Consider the following 20,650-nt stretch of genomic DNA (forward strand, 5'->3'; position numbering starts at 1 on the left):
ATAGCAACAATTTCATGTTTAACATAAGGAACTATAGCAAGTTCATCTCCATAAGCATAATTCATATTGGCATCTTGGCCACAAGCATAGCAAGCATCATCAAAAAGGGATATTTCAAAAGAATCGATGGGATCATAGCAATTATCATAGCATTCATCCTTCGGTAAGCACGAAGGGAAATTAAACAATGTATGAGTTGAAGAGTTACTCTCATTAGAAGGTGGGCACGGGTGATCAATCTGCTCTTCCTCCTTTTGTTCTTCGCTCTCTTTCTCATCTTTTTCATCCAATGAGCTCACAGTTTCATCAATTTCTTCTTCCATAGACTCCTGCAAAATATTAGTCTCTTCTTGGACAGCGGAGTAGTCCTCAATATATAGTTTAACATAAGAATTAGAAGCATAATTCTCATAACAATATTCAAGTATGGCAAAATTTTCAGATTTGTGAAAAATAGCATCATACTTTTCAATCAAAGAAGCAATTTCATAAGCACCCTCAAAAGCAACAATTTCTTCAATTTGTTGAACATCATAGTAACTATAAACACCTTTAGCATAAGAAGATAATATTTCATTATCAATAAACTCACATTGGTAGGGAAGGTGTTTCTTAGGGTTTTCAGAACAACAAGTAAAATCATATAATTCACATAAATTCCAAGCATAGCATTGCAAACGTTGAATTTGACTCCATAATAATTTCCCTTTTTCAGATATACGGTGTCGCACATAACAAGCATGCTCATCTAAAGATTTTCCCTCAACTAAGCTAGTTGGGGTTTCGGCACGAGCACAAAGGGATCGAAGATGATCCAAGTAAAAAGCTTCAGCAGTGTGATAGATTTTGAGTGGTTCTTCAACCATTGGTTCAGTAGGTACAACTAATTTTTTTGGTATTTTGCGTTTTTCTACCCATAACTAAAGATAGAAAACAACTAAGAACAGCAAATAAAAATTACTTAGTGATAAAGAAAACAAGCACACACGAGAATATTCACCCCACGCTATTGCTCCCCGGCAACGACGCCAGAAAAAGTTCTTGATAACCCACAAGTATAGGGGATCGCAACAGTTTTCGATAAGTAAGAGTGTCAAACCCAAGGAGGAGCTAAAGGTAGAATAAATATTCCCTCGAGTTCTATCGACCACTGATACAACTCTACGCAGGATTGACGTTCGCTTCACCTAGAACAAGTATGAAACTAGAAGTACTTTGTAGGTGTTTTCGGAAAGGCTTGCAAGAAAGTAAAGAGCATGAAAATAAAACTAGGGGCTGTTAAGGTAAAGAAGCAATAAAGTAAATATAGCGAGTGTGGAAAAGTGGTGGTAGGAGTTGCGAAATTACCCCTAAGCAATTGACTACTTTACTAGACCGATAGCAAGTATTATGTGGGAGAGGCCACTGCTAGCATGTCATCCCTGACTTGGAATTCTATGCACTTATGATTGGAACTATTAGCAAGCATCCGCAACTACTAATGTTCATTAAGGTTAAACCCAACCATAGCATTAAGATATATTGGTCCCCCTTCAATCCCGTATGCATCAATTTCTATGCTAGGTTGAAGCTTCTGTCACTCTTGCCCTCCAATACATAGTCCTATCAACATACAAACTAACCCTAGGGTGTGATCCACGCGCGCAATCATATGATGGGCACCAAAGGACAGCAACATAACTACAAGCAAATTAAATCAATCATGGCAATTCATCAACCACCGATAGGACAACGAAAATCTACTCAGACATCATAGGATGGCAACACATCATTGGATAATAATATGAAGCATAAAGCACCATGTTCAAGTAGAGGGTACAGCGGGTTGCGGGACAGTGGACCGCTGTAGATAGAGGGGGGAAGGTGATGGAGATGTTGGTGAAGATGGCGGAGGTGTTGGTGAAGGTCGCGGTGATGATGATGATGGCCACAGCGGCGTTCCGGCGCCACCAGAGGAGAGGGCGAGAGGGGCCCCCTTCTTCCTCTTCTTCCTTGACCTCCTCCCTAGATGGGAGAAGGGTTTCCCCTCTGGTCCTTGGCCTCCATGGCATGGGAGGGGCGAGAGCCCCTCCGAGATTGGATCTATCTCTCTATTTCTCGCTGGTTCTGCGTTCTCTTCTCGCTCTGTTTCACTGTTTCGTATATATATGGAGATCCGTAACTCCGATTGGCCTGAAACCTTCGCCGTGATTTTTTTCCCGAATATTAGCTTTCTTGCGGCAAAAGAAGAGCGTCAACCGCCTTACGGTGGGCTCATGAGGGTAGGGGGCGCGCCCTAGAGGGGGCGCCCCCTGCCTCGTGACCACCTCGGGCACTGGTTCGCGTTGATTTTCCTTCCGAATTTTCCATATTTTCCAAAAATAAGCTCCGTCCGTTTTTATCCCGTTTGGACTCCGTTTGATATGGATATTCCGCGAAACCAAAAACATGCAACAGATAGGAACTGACACTGGGCACTGGATCAATATGTTAGTCCCAAAAATAACATAAAAAGTTGCCAAAAAGTATATGAAAGTTGAATAATATTAGCATGGAACAATAAAAAATTATAGATACGACGGAGACGTATCAGGAATGAATACTTGACATGCAAAAAATGATAGCAATAAACTTGATACGATCATATGGTATGTTTATAGTTTGGGTCTGGTCCATCATATCATTCTCCTAATGATGTGACCCCGTTATCAAATGACAACTCATGTCTATGGCTAGGAAACCATAGCCATCTTTGATCAACGAGCTAGTCCGGTAGAGGCTCACTACGGACATGTTGTTGTCTATGTATCAACACATGTATTTGAGTTTCCAATCAATACAATTATAGCATGGATAATAAATGATTATCATGAACAAGGAAATATAATAATAACCACTTTATTATTGCCTCTAGGGCATATTTCCAACAATCTCCCACTTGCACTAGTCAATAATCCAGTATTACAAGGTAATGAATCTAACACCCATAGAGTTCGGATGTTGATCATGTTTTGCCCGTGGAAGAGGTTTAGTCAATGAACTTACAACATTCAGATCTGTATGTACTTTGCAAATGTTTATGTCCTCCTCCTTGATCGCATTGCGGATGGAATTGAAGCGTCGCTTTATGTGACTGGTCCTCTTGTGAAACATTGGTTCCTTGGCTAGAGCAATGGCACCAGTGTTTTCACAGAACAAAGTCAATGGGTCCAGTAGACTGGGCACAACACCAAGATTTGTCATGAACTGCTTCATCTAGACACCTTCCTTTGCTGCCTACGAGGCAGCTATGTACTCCACTTCGCATGTAGAATCAGCTACCACGCTTTGCTTGGAACTGCACCTGCTTACCGCTCCCCCATTCAGAATATATACGTATCCGGGTTGAGACTTAGAGTTATCTGGATCAGTGTCAAAGCTTGCATCGACGTAACCCTGTCAAAGAATCAAATTTTTAGTTGATCAATAGGAGGGACCTAGTTAACTTGTATCCGTGGAAAGAAGAAAGAAACTTTTACACCATGTCAAAGAACACATAGAAGAAAAGAATATTCAATTGTTTGGTTCATTCTTCAGTTCATCTATTTGTTTGTATATTAATTTCTAGATTTCTGGACTTGGTTGGGCAAACAAATAAACAAACATATGTCTCTGCTTTGCTATGCAATCTTAATCTTTGGATGATCTTGTTTTACCTCAAGTTTCTCTCTCTCTCTCTCTCTCTCTCTTGTTAGCTTCAACTACAATGCAAGGCTTCTTTGTGTGTGGCTTTGTTTAGAGTGTTTTGTGTGAATGTGGCATCATTTGGTCAGTCAAATAACTAGGCTGATTCGGATTTAGCAGAGGTCCAGGTCCAGGTTCAGGTCCAGGACTGGGTGTGAACACCTCAGAGGAATACCCACACAGCAAGAAAGAGCCCACAAGTGTCAAATGGTCCCTTTCTTTGGAGGACGAGCTCTAGTCAGCCCTGTACTTTGAATAGTGTCAAAATGATCCCCGTCCTAAGCGTCTTTAGATACATCCATATCTAGACAAATCTAAGACAAGTAATTTCAGACAAAGAATGTATTTTGAAGTTTTGATGCTGCAAATCACATGGTTATTCATCTGCTGCTCTTCCCACTGTCGTCTCTAGTTTGCCCTTTCAGTGATTGTGAGGTGTGTATGTGTAGGTGAACTAGGAGAAGATTTAGGTGTAGCTCCCATTCCCAAGCCATATTTAGATGTAAATCAACTGGATTGGTCATTCCTATTTTGATTAGTCTATTTTGATCTAGTTTTATAGTGGTATTAGGCACATATGGAGTACTTATCTACATTCATAGTAGCTATAGTCTTTATTAGACCTTATTTCAGTAAATCTTTCATTTGGGGCATATAAATTTTTAAGTGTGCATAGTAGCTTTCTATAGCAGCAAGAAATATTCTGATGGTATTAGTTAACTAGTGTTCTAAACTTGCGTGTAGTTCGGCTGATGGAAGCTTTGAAACAAGGTTCCATTTTCATGCCAGGGACAAGATGGAGCACAACCTCCTCCACCGCGTCCTCGCCGACACTGCTCTCTTTTGATTGATCCCAGTCCGTCGTCGCTCTTCGATCGCCGATCTTTACCTTAATCTGGTTTATTTCATTCGATTTGATGCAAACTCCATCGAAGAATCAAATTTTAGAGTTGCTCGTAGGCAAAGAACAGAGAGAGCTCGCCCCATGTCAAAGAAACTTAGCAAGACAACAATGTTTGTTTTCTTGTGGCTTTGTTCAGAGTGTTGTGTGTGAATGTGGCGTGATTTGGTCAGTCAAATAGCTAGGCTGAGTTGGATTTAGCAGATTCAAGTTCAGGACCGGGTGTGAACTCGTCCGAGGAATACTGATAGTGCAAGAAAGAGCACCTTTGCTTGTTCATAGTCATAGAAGAGACTGAGAGAGTGAAGTCTGAGTTTTGGGAGGTTGTTAACTTAGATCCTAATAAATGATGAAACACAAGAAAAATGATTTACACCATACAAAAAAATGAGAAAAAGGCTTTGTTTTTTATTCAATTGTTTGTTTTAAGTGAATTAATCCCAATGTGTCATCGCTTTACCTCGCTCCTCGATTGATGATAATGCCCTCTAGGACTCCCCCCCCCCCCCCCCACACCCACACACACAAACAAAATTCTCAGGTTGGCTCATATGTCTTTCCCCCTTTCTGCTTTGTTAGTTATTAGAGGCTTCTTGAATTTCCAATTCCCTATTTTGTATTTATTTTCTAAGCGTGATATAAAAACTATCCATTCACTCATATTATATTTGTTTTGGTTAGTTTCAATCATATCCGATCCCAAAAGCCATCAAAGGCAATATCAGATTAGAAGGTCGCCCTTCTCAAAGCGTATATCACCAAATTTGGTAAAGGTCTTTGAGAGCATCTACAACCGGAAGTAGAAAATGTGAGTTGCCAAACGCCCGCAGATGGTGAACAAAGCAATATTGTTTGCCATAAACATGGCACAATTGCGTAAATTCTGAGTGACTCCTCACCTAATGTATATTTTAGACATGACTTAACTAGACTCCGGATATATGCGTTTAACGTTTTGTTGGAAAGTATAGAGTCTACTCAATTATCGCATGAGCCAGATTTATTATGATATAAAATTTGCACCAGAACAGGAAATTCTTGGTCAACCATATGTATAAACTCCTAGCTCACAATGGTGCACAAATTCATGTCTAAAAATTAAAGATTCCACTATAAGCTAAGACACTCGTATGGTATCTCCGCAAATAAGTGATCCTAAAGATGGACAACCTTACGAAGTGTAACTTTCATGAGAGTAATCATTGGTGCTTTTGTGATCATGATGGGCCCTAGCCCATCAGAGCCAGGGCACTTGTATTGTCCAGGGTGTCCACCGCAAGAGCCCCTAATCAGCACCTTCAGCATACGTTAGGCAATTGTTGCTCCCAGGCGAGCGACATTTGGGACGTCGCTCCCAGGTCCGTCGCTCGGCTCCATGTACAACCCAAGATGCTCGCCTACTCACCAGCCATCTCACTCGCTGGCTCACTGTTTAACATACTAGTCGCTACCAGTTCAGGAAAAACCAGAAACACGGTTTTCTAAAAAAACAGGAATTTTAAAAATTCATGAATTTCATTTTTTTATGGATTTTAAGAAAGTTACAAATTTGATAAAAGATCATGAATTTAAGAAATGATCATGAATTTTAAAAAGAAGTTCACAAATTAAAATAAAATAAAATAGGAAAATTGCCAGCTAGGTCGAAACGGGCCACAAGAGCTGGCCTGTCTACCTGCCTAGACTGGGAACCTAAGAAATCTGCAGAGAAGTGGTTCCCTGCCAGAACATTGCCAACACAATCTATTGGATTCTATTGTACTCCCTCCATCCGATAATATAAGAGCGTTTTTTACACTACCATTTGGGTGCCACATATTCTCATGCTCCTTTGTCTTGGATTTTATAATAGTATGTGAAATTGTAGTGCTATACTTGGTGGCTCTAGCCAAGATGATTGAGTTTGTTTTCAGTGTGCTGAGCCTGTTTACATAGTATATATTTGTGTAAGTATGCTATCCGATATTTGTGTAATGCCATGCTCTTCCAGTCTCCTGCCATGCTCTTCGTCATGTCGACCGACATGCCGTGCGCCTACTATGACGTCCATGTCGATGCATTGCACGTCAACGAGTTCATGCGCCGCTGCGACAGAAGGACCGACTCAAGGCATAGTCACCCGTCGACGCTGACACGGCGGCTTCTGCGCGGTTCACCCATCGATGCTGCTCTCCACTGCATCAATGTGTTCCCGAGCAGCCTCCTGTGTGCCGCGCAGAGCGTGCACCCAATACTGTCGAGCCGCCTCCACCTTTCGCCCTCTCGCACATATACGGAGTGTTTTTTTAAGTGAACCTTGTTTAGCAAGGCAACATGACTTCACATTCAAAGATCTCCCTCATGAATGAAAATGTTGCGCACTGATCTCCCGGATGATATTGCCATGGCGGCCGCTGATATGCGTCTTGATGTCATCGATGCCTTCTCTCCAGCTTAGTTATCTACCATGGCGGCCGCTGATATGCGTCTTGATGTCATCAATCACCACCTTACAGTCAAATACTGTTACGGCATCTACAATGATAGATAACTAAGCTTTTCATGCAACCTTTTGGGCCAACGCCACACTTGACTGTGGGATTTAACAAATGAACCGTTAAACGGCCAAGAAAATCATCTTGACGCCCGTTCTAAGCCTCTGCGTTGTATGTTTGTTTAGAGCCAGATGGACAAGAAGGACCATAGCCTCACAGTAAACCAAGGCTTCCAGAGTGGTAGAATCACCAACTCGTGTGAATGTAACCGCCGAAGCACCCAAAAAATTACCTTGAGTATCCCGGCAATGGCACTCCATGATTCCGAGCTATATTTTTTTGCAGGTGGATCCTTAGCTAATTGATCTAGAAACCGCACCATCAACTTTAATATCAGTGAAACCCGCTCGAGGAGGGTCCTGTTTCTCTCAGTGACAGTTTTTCGAGAATGCTAGGCTGATTCGTTGGTAAGTCCAGCTTGTAAGCAACATTGTCACACATAAAGTTTACAAAAAAAAGGTTGGTGGAGAGAGTGCTCTTAAACTCATTCCATGGATACAATTTTTCCGGGCATACCACACTACTCATAGGGTCACCAAAAGGGTGATAATCTGGTCGTGCGACATAAATCAAGCATAGTAAAGATCTGTCTATTTGCATACGACTCCCTAGTCCCTAGTCTCATTCATGGATCAGCGTGTGTCCATACATTTCAAAATGTTCAATAAATATTACAATATTGTTCAGAATATAAAAAATGTTAGCTTTTATTAAAAAAATCTTAAAATTCAAATACTTATTCAAGTTTTAAAAAATGTTCATGTTTCTCAAATATTATTCACAATTTACAAAAGTGTTCAAAAAAATGTTCAAAGTTTCCAAAGTTTTTTCCTTTTTACTTTTAGCTTTTTCTTCTTATTTTTTCCTTATATTTTATTTTTTCAAAAAGAATTTCACAAACTAAAAAATATTCTAAATTTTAAAAATCTTCATATGTTTTTTAATGTGTGCAAATTTGAAATAATCTTCATGTCTTAAAATTTTATTTAGAGTTTCGAAAAATGTTTTTGTTTAAAAAATCATTCATACACCCAATTTGTTTTTCACCTTTTCAATTTTTGTTCATGTTTCCGAAAATAGTTCTTGTTTTCATATGTTAAAAAAAAATCTCATTTTTAAAAATTTGTTCACATTTTTCCATGTTCATGACTTAAAAAGTGTTTGAGTTTTGAAAAAATAGATCACAAATCTAAAAATGTTCACGTCTCCAGAATTATTTCACTATTTTGAAAAAACATCTAGTATAAATAAAAAAAGCAACTTCCTATCGCTTGTGATAGTTCTTCTACTTTAGTGTTCCCTATTATACACAAAAGCTTATCAACTTTAGTGGCGGCACGCCTTCGGCTCGTTTCAGTGCTTGTAGTCACCGCTAGGTGGTCTATGAATCTGGATGTAGTTTTTATTATTTGTTGGGTTCGCTGTACTGCCATGATTAGAGATGAATTGATCGAAAGTTTCCCGGGAAAACAAAAAACTCTAGTGGCAGGTCCTACATTCCATCCCTCACACGCGCACTCTTTTTTTGCGCGGGGGGGGGGGGGGGGGTGATTTCGCTGTTTGTACCACTCTCTGCTCGGCTGGCCCAGCCAAGGGAGCCCCATGTGAGTTACGTGTTTATTCAAGGCATAGAGCATCAAAGAGCGTGGGAGTTATATGTCGCTTATAGCAAGACTACATACCGTCTCGCCTGAATCTTTTCCCTGCATGCTACAATATCGGCATGACCCATTTTCACACGCTCACAGTAGCTACCTGGGTGTTTTTTTAGTAACACCCAAGCAGCTACTTTTTACATTTTTAGTAGCTTACATGGCCCATTTCCATCCAGGCTTACACGGCCCATTTTCATATACATAAGAATTTTTTTACATATTTGTTTAACATTTTCTAAATGGATAATCAAAAAAATTCCATATATGTTGTAATTTTTTTGTATACATCGGGAAAATTTGTTTTATACAAGTTAATATATTTTTGAAATACACGATCAACATTTTTCTCATAAACAAAGTATTTTTGTATATATTTTCCGCATACATGACAAACATTTTTCTGTACACGTTTAACATTTATCAAAAGCTTGATAATTAATTTTCAAAAACTTGATTAATGTTTTTTGAAATGCTTGATTATTATTTTTTAAATACATGATGAACCTTTTTCATACACATTGTATTTTTCTTGTATACATTTTTCGTATGCATGATAAAGATTTTCCATATAGACATTAAACATTTTTCATATGCTTAGTTAAAAAATTCAAATGTTTTACGTAAAGTGTTTTTGTAATATATATTTGTAATATTTGAACTTTTTAAAATAAAATAAAATAAAAAGCAAAAGGCGAAAACAGAAAATGTACATAAAAACGACAGTGGCTTGTGGTTTCCAGCGTGCCGGGCCAGTCTATTTAGTGAGGCGTCTGATGCGAGCGCACCCTACAGCTTGCTAACAGCAAGACATAGGCGCGCCCATTAAAGAGGGCTCCGCAGGCGTCTGAGCGGTTGCTAGCGCTTGCACGATGCTAGCACCACCGTGGTCGATGTACGCGCGCTCGCTCATGCTAAAAAAATGGATCTGGTTTTTTATTGTTTAAAAAATGTGAAAAATATCATATTTTTATTTAAAAAGCCACAAATTTGTTAAAAAAGTTCATGAATATAAAAATGTCTGTGAACTCAAAAGTTGTTCACCAAATTTTTAACTATCCATATATTTCAGAATGCCCATGAGTTTGGATTTTTCATGGATTTAAAAAATGTTCATGGCTTTTAAAAAAGTCCATGATTTTGAAAAAACATGAATTATAAAATCTAAATAAGGTTAAAAATGTCATTATTTTTTTAATAATGAATTAAGAAATTGTTCACAGTTGATTTTGGCAAAATTTTAATGTGTTCAAGAAGTTTATAAAAAGGTATATTTTTTTCACTGATATAAACAAAAAGCAAAAAAGAGAACACTATTCCCTCCGATCGGAGTTAATGAACTCAGCAGATCGGAATTAATTAATTGATAGATAGAAAAAGCCATCAAAAATATCTAATTCATAGAAAAGTAATTAGAAAACCGGAAAGGAAACACAGAAAAAGAAAAGAAAAAGAAACCGAAGGCCGGCCGCGTCCAGTGAGATTGGCGAGATGTGACACAGAAATTACAAAAGAGAAAAAAGAAAAAAATGAGTCCTCTTTGTTTTACCAGTGTAGAAAAAATGCACACACACGAAAAAAAAACGAGCAGACGGTGCCGCCGGGCGGTGGGCGGCGGGCGGTCGAGATGCGACCACGCGACCCGAGGCTGTGAGCCGCCGGCCGGCCGTCCATCGGCATCGCCTTGCTTCGTCCCCAGGGCAGCTCCCGTGCCCATGCCCGCGCACCCACCCACCTCCAACCACTCACTCCCTTCTCCCCCTTGCCTCCGTCGCCATCGCCGTCTCCAACTCCATCCATGACTACCCAGCAGCAGCAGCTCCAGTCCACGGCCGCCTCCTCCTCCTCCCCACTACCACCGCCATGGCCCTCCCTTAGGCTTAGGCTTATTCTTGGACCCGCGCGCTCGTCGCCATGGACGCCCTAGGCGCCGCGCTGCCGCGGCTGGCCCTCGCCGACGCCGACGCCGGGCCGGACGACGCGTGCGGGAGCCCCTGCTCCGTCGCCAGCGACTGCAGCAGCGTCGCCTCTGCCGACTTCGAGGGCCTCTTCTCCCCCTCCGGCGCCGACGCGGGCCCGCCCTCGCTCCTCTCCGACGACCTGCCCGCGGCTGCCGCCGAGGCCGCCACGGTCCCCGGCGGCGCCTGCAGGAGCGTATTCGCCCTCGACTCGCCGCCGCTCTGGGGGCTCGAGTCTGTATGCGGCCGCCGCCCGGAGATGGAGGACGCCGCCGCCGTCGCCCCGCGATTCTACCGAGTCCCGCTCTGGATGGTCGCCGGCGACGGCGCTGCGGTCGACGGCCTCGACCGCGCCTCCTTCCGCCTCCCCGCACACTTCTTCGCCGTCTACGACGGCCACGGCGGTGCCCAGGTCGCCGACTACTGCCGGGACAAGCTCCACGCCACGCTTGTTGAAGAGCTGCGCGCCGCAGAGGACCGTGTCGGCGGCTGCGACGACCTCAGCTCCCTGGACTCCAAGAAACAGTGGGAGAAGGCGTTCGTGGACTGCTTCTGCCGCGTGGACGCCGAGGTCGAGGCGCCGGACAGCGCGGGCTCGACGGCGGTGGCCGCAGTCGTCTGCTCGTCCCACATCATCGTCTCCAACTGCGGGGACTCGCGGGCGGTGCTGTGCCGGGGCAAGGCGCCATTGCCACTCTCTTTAGACCATAAGGCAACATCACCATTTTCATCACATTTGCTCATTACCCCTGCAATTGCCTCTGAGTGCTTGAGTTCATCAGATACACTGTCTGAATGTTGCATTTATTCTCGATTCAGCCCAACAGGGAAGACGAGTACGCGAGGATCGAGGCGCTGGGCGGCAAGGTCATCCAGTGGAATGGCTATCGAGTTCTCGGTGTTCTTGCCATGTCGCGCTCCATCGGTACGCAATTTTCCGCTCCTGAATATTTCAGAGCAAAGTTATGTACTGTGTACCTCCAATCTCATTGAGGTCAACGTTTAACTTTAGGTAGCGAGTTTCTAGTAACGTTGTCAAGGAAAATCCTTTGCTCTGCACTGCACTAGTTCTTCTCTGTTCTTGGGAAAATTGTTGGTGATATCTGAATTGCTGGCAAAAGTTTCATGACTGATACTAATTTTTGACATAGTAAAGTTAGTGATCATTTGTGTGATGGTCTTTAAAAAAGTGGGCTAGCATAGATAACAAATACTGCTCACACATCACAAACTGATGATTACTAAGACTGCACAAGTAGCAGGGTGTAGTCATGCTTGCTTACTAAGGAATGGATCATATTCCCATGCTTGTATGGTCTTTCCCTCAACAAATTATTCAGCGACTGACTGAGTGATTTGATTGAACTTCTGAACTGGATTCCTGGTTATGATTGTGTTGTTGATCTACTTGCAGGGGACAGATACCTGAAACCGTACATAATCCCGGTCCCTGAGGTGACGGTCGTTGCCCGCGCGAGAGAGGATGAGTGCCTCATCCTCGCAAGCGATGGCCTCTGGGATGTGTTGTCGAACGAGGAGGTGTGCGACGCCGCTCGCAAGCGAATCCTACTGTGGCACAAGAAGAACGCTACCGCCTCCTCGTCCATCTCCCGAGGACGAAGCGGCGGCGATGGTGGCTCGCCGGATCCCGCCGCTCAGGCGGCCGCCGAGTACCTATCCAAGCTCGCCCTCCAGAAGGGGAGCAAGGACAACATCACCGTCCTTGTGGTCGACCTCAAGGCGCATAGGAAGTTCAGGAGCAAGACTGACAATAACAACAGATAGTTATAAGCAACCTATAGGAAGCTCAAGACCAAAACCTGATGACAGTGACAGTGCATATACAAATTATTTTTTGTTTCAAAAGTAGTTAGATTTGAAACATGAAAATCATATGCACAGATTTTCTTGGAAAAAGTGCTTTTAGAATAACATAATTGTGTTGATCCTTGCACATACACTGCAGTACAAACTAGCAGTTAAGTTATATTTTGAAGACCCATGTCAATGTTCAAAATGTCACCTTCTCATGTCGTCCCCTTCGTGTCCTTATCTTTCTTCGTCTTGTCGACCTCCTCTCCGGCACCGGCATGGAGGTAAGCACCTTACAACGACCCTCCCATCCTTGCATTGTTATTGTTAGGTCATTAGATAAGGAATTTCCATAACAAGCTCTCAATCGAAGGTGTCCTCCCAAAACACCCCACTGACTACATTTTCAATTGGTTTATTTTCTTGCAGTTGTGGTTGCCTCTAGGACAGTGGAAGGACAGTGCGATGACAAGCACGGTGTTGAGCAACATTAAGTTGATCCACTACATCAACAGAAGACAACCGTCGGACTAATCTTCGCTGGCCGCGTGCCTCAGTACTTTGCTTTATTTCTACACTTCTGCTAGATGAATGTGCACTGGGTTGTAATATGTTGATACTTTTTTCTTTTACTTTGCTGTTAGAATCTCATGTCTTTATTAGTTTAAAGTTGGGCACGTTTTGCGTGTTTCTTCTAAAAGAAGTATTGGGTTTATTAGATTCTTTCTCTCCAATCATATGTTCCCTTTTCCTGGAATGGATAGAGAATCCTCTTTGGCACGGAATGGAGATATACCTTTGCTCCAAAAAAGGGGAAAATGTTCTACTAGATGTAATGTATTGGGGAGAGAATATCACATGGAAACCAAATTTCAAAGAAAACTTCGTGGAAACCACTTACCAAAGTTTGAAAAAAATATGAAAAAATATGTGTTATTAAGAAGGTGATGTTCTATTGGCATGTGAAATTTCAAGTTCAAACACATTACCATTTACAAGCGATGGCAAAAACAAATTCAGCCATGAATAGTGATGCTTACTGTTTGACACTATATGTTTTTGGTATTCATTGCTGCTTTTGTTGTTTTCGTACCTCGTAAATGGTAATGTATTTGAACTTGGAAATTTCACATACTAATAGAACATCACACTCTTAAGGCCTCGTTTTTTCTTTGAGATCTTTTTGAAAATTCAAAACGTCATTTCCACGTGGTTTTCACCGAAACTTAGATGGTGAGAGTGAATGCCCGCAATATCTAGCATGCTTAAATAAAGTGAGCAGGGGCAATTTCTAAAAAAGAGAGATACATCCGCTAGAATGTATGGACCAACCCACTAGGCCTTGGGTACCAGTTTGGCCTAATTTGGCAGCACAAATTTTCCAAAACCGTAATAGTCTAAGATCCGAGTTTCCCGATTCCTGGGAATGTGGGTATGTTTGGATGGTGACCAGAGCTCACCCTACCAATTCTTCGGTCATGAACAAAAATTTGGTTTCTCTTTGGATGGTTTTCAATTTGTTTTGGCATGACACCGACTCTTAGCCGCTATAGTGCATTTTTCTTGCAATTGTTAGCCAACACACAAACAATTAAAAGCTTAACCAAAAAATTTGGTGGCCAAATAATCAGTAGCGCCAGCTTGGACTAGAACCAAACATACCTACCTCAGTTTCTAAAAAGAACAACAAAATACCCGCATTAGATTAGATATAATACAGTTTATGAAACAAAGTATTCACCTAGAACCTCCTTTCTTTCCAACAAGGGCACGGCTCAAATCAATTAAATATTCCTCGGCAAATCAATTATCCAGTTGTAGATACAGTACGACGAAGTCAATTGATCTTCTCCTCGGCTCCACAAAGCGAAGGCAGGCCGGGCAATGCAATGAAATCGAAGTAGTTTCAACCCCTTAACAGCAGCTTCTGAGAAATATTTCTCTCTTCAACCACAGGATACACCAAAGCTATTCCTTGAGGTACGAGCGGCAAAGGAATAAGATGATTTATTTATCTCCATGGGAATTGAACATGTATCCTACCACACATACTTAGTGAGTAAATTTCGTGTTTACCCCTTCTTTTGTCATTTTGATTGGGAGTATCCCATATAAGCATTTTTAATCAGTTTTATCCCATTAGACCAAAAGTTGGGAGAAGGCCTACGATTGCATTCATTGGTCTTTCCTTTGTGAGGCTAGTAGAATGCCCGTGCGTTGCCATCGGCTGTGGATTTTTTTTTTTTGCCGGTTGCATATGTAAATATAATGCATGCCAAATTTAAAATGTATAAAAATGATTGCCCATAATAATGAAGAATTAATTGAAATTCACTTCACTTACGATGCAAGTTGATAAAAAAATCAAATAGAACAATGTGTACATAGAGAGCAATGATCGAAATAATTATCCGGTTCAAACTAAGATCTACTTGATGCGTTTATGATATTTCCATATAATGTGAGGAACAGTGTCTTCAACTTCATTTGCATGGTACAATGTTAGTCGCATCCCGATTTTAGTGAGATTAAATTGAAGGCTACCTATAGATCACTTGGTTGGTATTTTCTCTAAAAATGGAGTGTGGTTTGCTATCCCAAAGACCAAGACGGGTTGGGCATTCATGACCTTAACACTATAGGAATCAGAGAATTTGCCATCAGCTTATTCTTTGCCGTCTGCTGGGTCTTTGCCGTCTGCTTTTAAAAAGCAGACGGCAAAAAACTGGCTGATGGCAAATATATTGTTTGCCATCTGCCATTTCTTTGCCGTCGGCCAGCGGACGGCAAAGCTTCAGAAGGCAGACGGCAAAGAGCCCAACTGGGGCCCACTGGACCCTGCGGCTGGTTAATCCAGACGGGCTGGCTGAAGCGGACGGCAAAGGTTCCAAAGGCACACGGCAAAGAAACACTCACGGCAAAGAGAAAGCACAGCTCGCGGATCAATCACCTGGATCGATGAGTTGGCAAGATCTCAGACACACGTTCTGTCGGACGCATACCCCACACACCCACGATGCACGCGCCCCCAAGGCAACACCCGCGCGCCCCACGCCCCCACTGCCTGCCTTATCCATCAGTCTCACCCGCCCACCACTTCTCTCTCATCTCTCTTCCTGCTCCCGATCTCACCCACCCCACCACGTCTCTCTCTCATCTCTCTCCCTGCTCCCGATCTCACCTACCCGCCACCGCCCCGGCCCCGTCCTCGCCGGCCACCACATCGCCTGCCGGCCGCGGCCACTTCCGCCTTCACCCCCAGCTCCGTCGCCCCCGACCACTTCCCCCGTCACCCTCGTAGGCCCGCCGGCGCTCGCCACCACCTCACCGGCCGGCCCCCACCTCGCTGGCCGCCATCTCGCCGGTCAGCCTCGGCCTCGCTGGCCGCCATCTTGCCCGCCGGCCCCGGCCCGGCCCCCTCGCTCGTCCCCCCAGCGGCCTCCGTGCCCCATCGCCCGTCGCCCCCAGCGGAATCCGTGCCCCATCGCCCCCGATGGCAGCAACAGCACCGATGGCTGAGCTCCCGATGGCCGCCGACCACCTGTAGCCCCCGAAGGCCGCGCCTCGCACGCCCATCCGTGCAATCCAGGCCGCCACAGACGCCCTCGCCGGCGAGCGTGTGGTCGTGGGCGGCTGGGTCCGGGCCGGCCGCGTCTAGTGCGGTGGCACCATGGCCTTCGTGGCCGTCAACGATGACTCCTGCCACGCTAGCCTCTAGCTTGTCGTCGAGGCGCCCTGGAAGAGCAAGGACCGCCATCGATCTGGACGTCGAGGCCGGGACGGTTGCGAGGATGAGGAGCGAGCTCACGTTCGCCAGGCACTTGTTCTTCCGGGTCACCACGCTGTTCATGTAAATGGAGTAATTTTGTGTAGATGGAGCAGATGCAAACCTATTCTGTGTAAATAGACTAATTTGGTATTGTGAAATTTGTTCATTTGTCGTCGATTGTTGGAACAAAGCTTAGATGGATACTGTGGTGCACTTGAGCTGCTGGTTCACTATATTTTAATAAACAAAATCCTTTGATGTCTCTGATTTTAATAAACGTGTAGATGGACATTTTTTGCCGTCTGTTATTAATCGACAGACGACAAAGCCTCTGTTACCTCCGTTAGCACCTAACGTGGCTAACACCTACTATTTGCCGTCCACCTTCTTTGTCGTCCGCCATTGACGGCAAAGGCCTCTTTGCCGTCCGCCGCAAAAAGCAGACGGCAAAGAAGGTGTTTGCCGACCCTGTCTTTGCCGGAGCTGTTTGCCGTCCGCCGTCCGTGTCTTTGCCGTCCGCCATGGCAGATGGCAAAGAAGCTGATTCCTGTAGTGTAAGGTTAAGTATAGGTACCTACTCGGTAAATGGTTGTTTAAATTACCGATGAAAGATGGTGTATGGCAAACCCTCCTCAGACGGAAATATGTGGGCTCCCAAGTATATTGGAAGTCTGGGGATTCTCACTTTTGGGCGGGTCTAATAGCAACGAGGAATTTTTTTTCTGCTATGGATCTTTCTCGATTAAGCATGGCTCAGAAATTAGATTTTGGGAGGATAAATGGCTAGGAAATGTCACTCTCCGGGAACAATATCTGGCTCTATACAATATTGTGCGTCACAAGAGTGATACTATCACCACGGTAATGGAATCATTTCCGCCAAATATGACATTCAGAAGGGATTTATTTGGACCCATACTACAATCGTGGAACATCCTGCTCCAGCGGTTGTCCACGGTACAATTTTCACATGGGTCCGATGTATTCCGATGGAACCTACATGGGAATGGACAATTCTCAGTGGAGTCTATATATAGAGCATTAATCGAGTCTGATGTGCCAGTTGATAATAACAAAGAAGATCTAGAAGATGAAGATACCGCTTAAGAATAAAATCTTCGCATGGTATCTTCGTCGTGGAGTCATTCTTACTAAAGATAACCTTATTAAGAGGAATTGGCATGGAAGTCCGCAATGTGTCTTTTTCCACCATGAGGAGACAATAAAACATTTATTCTTCCAATGCAAATTGGCTCGTTCTATATGGTCAGTTATCCAAATAGCTTCTGGCTTGTATCCTGGTTGTAGTGTTGCTAATGTATTTGGCAACTGGCTACATGGGATTGATCACAGGTTTAGAACCCTTCTCAGGGCGGGAGCGCTTGTCGTTATTTGGTCGCTTTGGCTCTGTAGAAATGATAAGGTTTTTAACGATAAGAGTACTTCTCTTATGCAGGTTATCTACAGATGTACCGAGACTCTTCATTTATGGTCCTCTCTACAACGCATGGAGAATCAAGACCTATTTATGGAGGTGTGTACACGATTGGAGGCTACGGCGAGGGATACTTTTACCCAACATGGGTGGCAGCATGATCTTATGATTGGCCCCCCTCCGCTTTAGGCGTTATATGGATACTGCATATTTTCCTTGTATTTCTCCTTTTTATATTTTTCATTTGAATGAGAGGATATTGTTTGGTTGTGTGCATCTTAGCTATGTAGAGGTCGGATGTAATGCTTAAATATTTTAAGTAATAAAACACCCCTTTTCGAAAATGTGACATTTATCTCACCACATAGCAGCGTCTCCTTTCTCATTTTCTTGAAGGAAGAAAAAAGCAGACACTCCTATCACTCACTCACCGCACAAACGCCTCCTGTTCTCCCTCCATAGTCAGCAAGCCACAAGGTGTCACCGCATCTCATATCCCCGCCACGACGCTGTCATTGCCATCTCTCCCTGCCACCTCCCCTCCACGCCATGGCAAAACATAACCCTTCTTTCCCCACCGCCTCCCATCCCTTCCATGGTGTGGCCTGCTTGCTCCTCTCCTTATCACGACGTGGCCCACCTCCTTCTCTTCCCGACAACCTCCCGTGTCGTCGCCTAGGCAATGAGCATAAGGGCTCCTAGCTCTTCGTTGGTGCTAGCCACGTAGCTAACCCATTCGTATGTGGGTTCGACAACCTCGGGCATAATAGTGTGTCATGGCGAGGAGGAGGAGGGATGACACCCTCGTTGAGGATGTCCCAGACTAAGGGGTCCTCGGGCTACCAGTCTATTTCTCATGGGTTGGACAGATGGGCCGCTCTTGATCCGTTATTGGAAGGCCGAGCTATAGGGGACACCATGTTCTGGAAGGAGACCTCCGAAGTCTTGGCGTATCCTCCAAGACAAGATCATGGAATCGACATGTTTATCCCCTGATCGTAACCGACCACATGTAACCCTAGGTACCCCTGGTGTCTATATAAACCAAAGGGTTCAACTCGTAGAAAAAAGGACAATCATCCTACTCATTTAGGGTTTAGTTCGTCCGATCTCGTGGTAGATCAACTCTGTAATCATCATAGAAACACATCAATACAATCAAGCAAGGCGTAGGGTTTTGCCTCTTCGAGAGGGCCCGAACCTGGGTAAATATTGTCTCTGTGTTCCTTGTTCCCCATTGATCCAAGATCCATAGCTCGGGACCCCCTATCCGAGATCTGCCGGTTTTGACACCGACATTGGTGCTTTCATTGAGAGTTCTCCTGTGGGATCGTCAAAGGATCAATGGCTCGCATAGTCATCAATGAGGACATCCGCACCGAGGGCGTTGATACGTCTCCAACGTATCTATAATTTTTGATTGTTCCATGCTATTATATTATCAACTTTGGATGTTTATGGGCTTTATTATGTACTTTTATATTATTTTTGGGACTAACCTATTAACCCAGAGCCCAGTGCCAGTTTCTGTTTTTCCTTGTTTTAGAGTATCGCAGAAAAGGAAAATCAAACGGAGTCCAATTAACCTGAAACTTCACGGAACTTATTTTTGTAACAGAAGCAACCCGGGAGACTTGGAGTCCACGTCAAGGAAGCTTCGAGGAAGCCACGAGGTAGGGGGCGCGCCCACCCCCCTGGGCACGCCCTCCACTCTCGTGGCTCCCCTGACGTACCTCTTCCGCCTATATATATCCATATACCCTAAAACGACCGGGGAGCACAATAGATTGGGAGTTCCGCCGCCAGAAGCCTCCGTAGCCACCGAAAACCAATCTAGACCCGTTCCGGCACCCTGCCGAAGGGGGAATCCCTCTTCGGTGACCATCTTCATCATCCTGGCGCTCTCCATAACGAGGAGGGAGTAGTTCTTCCTCGAGGCTTTGGGTATGTACCAGTAGCTATGTGTTTGATCTCTCTCTCTCTCTCTCTCTCTCGTGTTCTTGAGGTGGTACGATCTTGATGTATCGCGAGCTTTGCTATTATAGTTGGATCTTATGATGTTTCTCCCCCTCCACTCTCTTGTAATGGATTGAGTTTTCCCTTTGAAGTTATCTTATCGGATTGAGTCTTTAAGGATTTGAGAACACTTGATGTATGTCTTGCGTGGGATACCCGTGGTGACAATGGGGTATTCTATTGACCCACTTGATGTATGTTTTGGTGATCAACTTGCGGGTTCTGCCCATGAACCTATGCATAGGGGTTGGCACACGTTTTCGTCTTGACTCTCCGGTAGAAACTTTGGGGCACTCTTTGAGGTTCTATGTGTTGGTTAAATAGATGAATCTGAGATTGTGTGGTGCATATCGTATAATCATACCCACGGATACTTGAGGTGACATTGGTATCTAGGTGACATTAGGGTTTTGGTTGATTTGTGTCTTAAGGTGTTATTCCAGTACGAACTCTAGGGCTGTTTGTGACACTTATAGGAATAGCCCAACGGATTGATTGAAAAGAATAACTTTGAGGTGGTTTCGTACCCTACCATAATCTCTTCGTTTGTTCTCCTCTATTAGTGACTTTGGAGTGACTCTTTGTTGCATGTTGAGGGATAGTTATGTGATCCAATTATGTTATTATTGTTGAGGGAACTTGCACTAGTGAAAGTATGAACCCTAGGCCTTGTTTACTAGCATTGCAATACCATTAGTGCTCACTTTTATCATTAGTTACCTTGCTGTTTTTATATTTTCAGATTGCAAAAACCTTTATCTACTATCCATATACCACTTGTATCACCATATCTTCGCCGAACTAGTGCACCTATACAATTTACCATTGTATTGGGTGTGTTGGTGACACAAGAGACTCTTTGTTATTTGGT

General features: G+C 43.8%; 1 protein-coding gene across 1 annotated transcript; it reads left to right on the forward strand.

The window, feature by feature from the left end:
- The first annotated feature begins 10,371 nt into the window (after window positions 1-10,371).
- LOC125532389 (protein phosphatase 2C 53) lies at window positions 10,372-13,335 on the forward strand. Its single transcript, XM_048696457.2, has 4 exons — window positions 10,372-11,459; window positions 11,567-11,672; window positions 12,162-12,843; window positions 12,989-13,335. The coding sequence occupies exons 1-3, from the start codon at window positions 10,704-10,706 to the stop codon at window positions 12,530-12,532; spliced, it is 1,233 nt and encodes a 410-aa protein (XP_048552414.2). The 5' UTR covers window positions 10,372-10,703; the 3' UTR covers window positions 12,533-12,843; window positions 12,989-13,335.
- Window positions 13,336-20,650: the final 7,315 nt, after the last annotated feature.

This window comes from Triticum urartu, chromosome 1A, assembly GCF_056163025.1.
Source record: "Triticum urartu cultivar PI428250 chromosome 1A, HENAU_Tu73, whole genome shotgun sequence".
Taxonomy (NCBI): domain Eukaryota; kingdom Viridiplantae; phylum Streptophyta; class Magnoliopsida; order Poales; family Poaceae; genus Triticum; species Triticum urartu.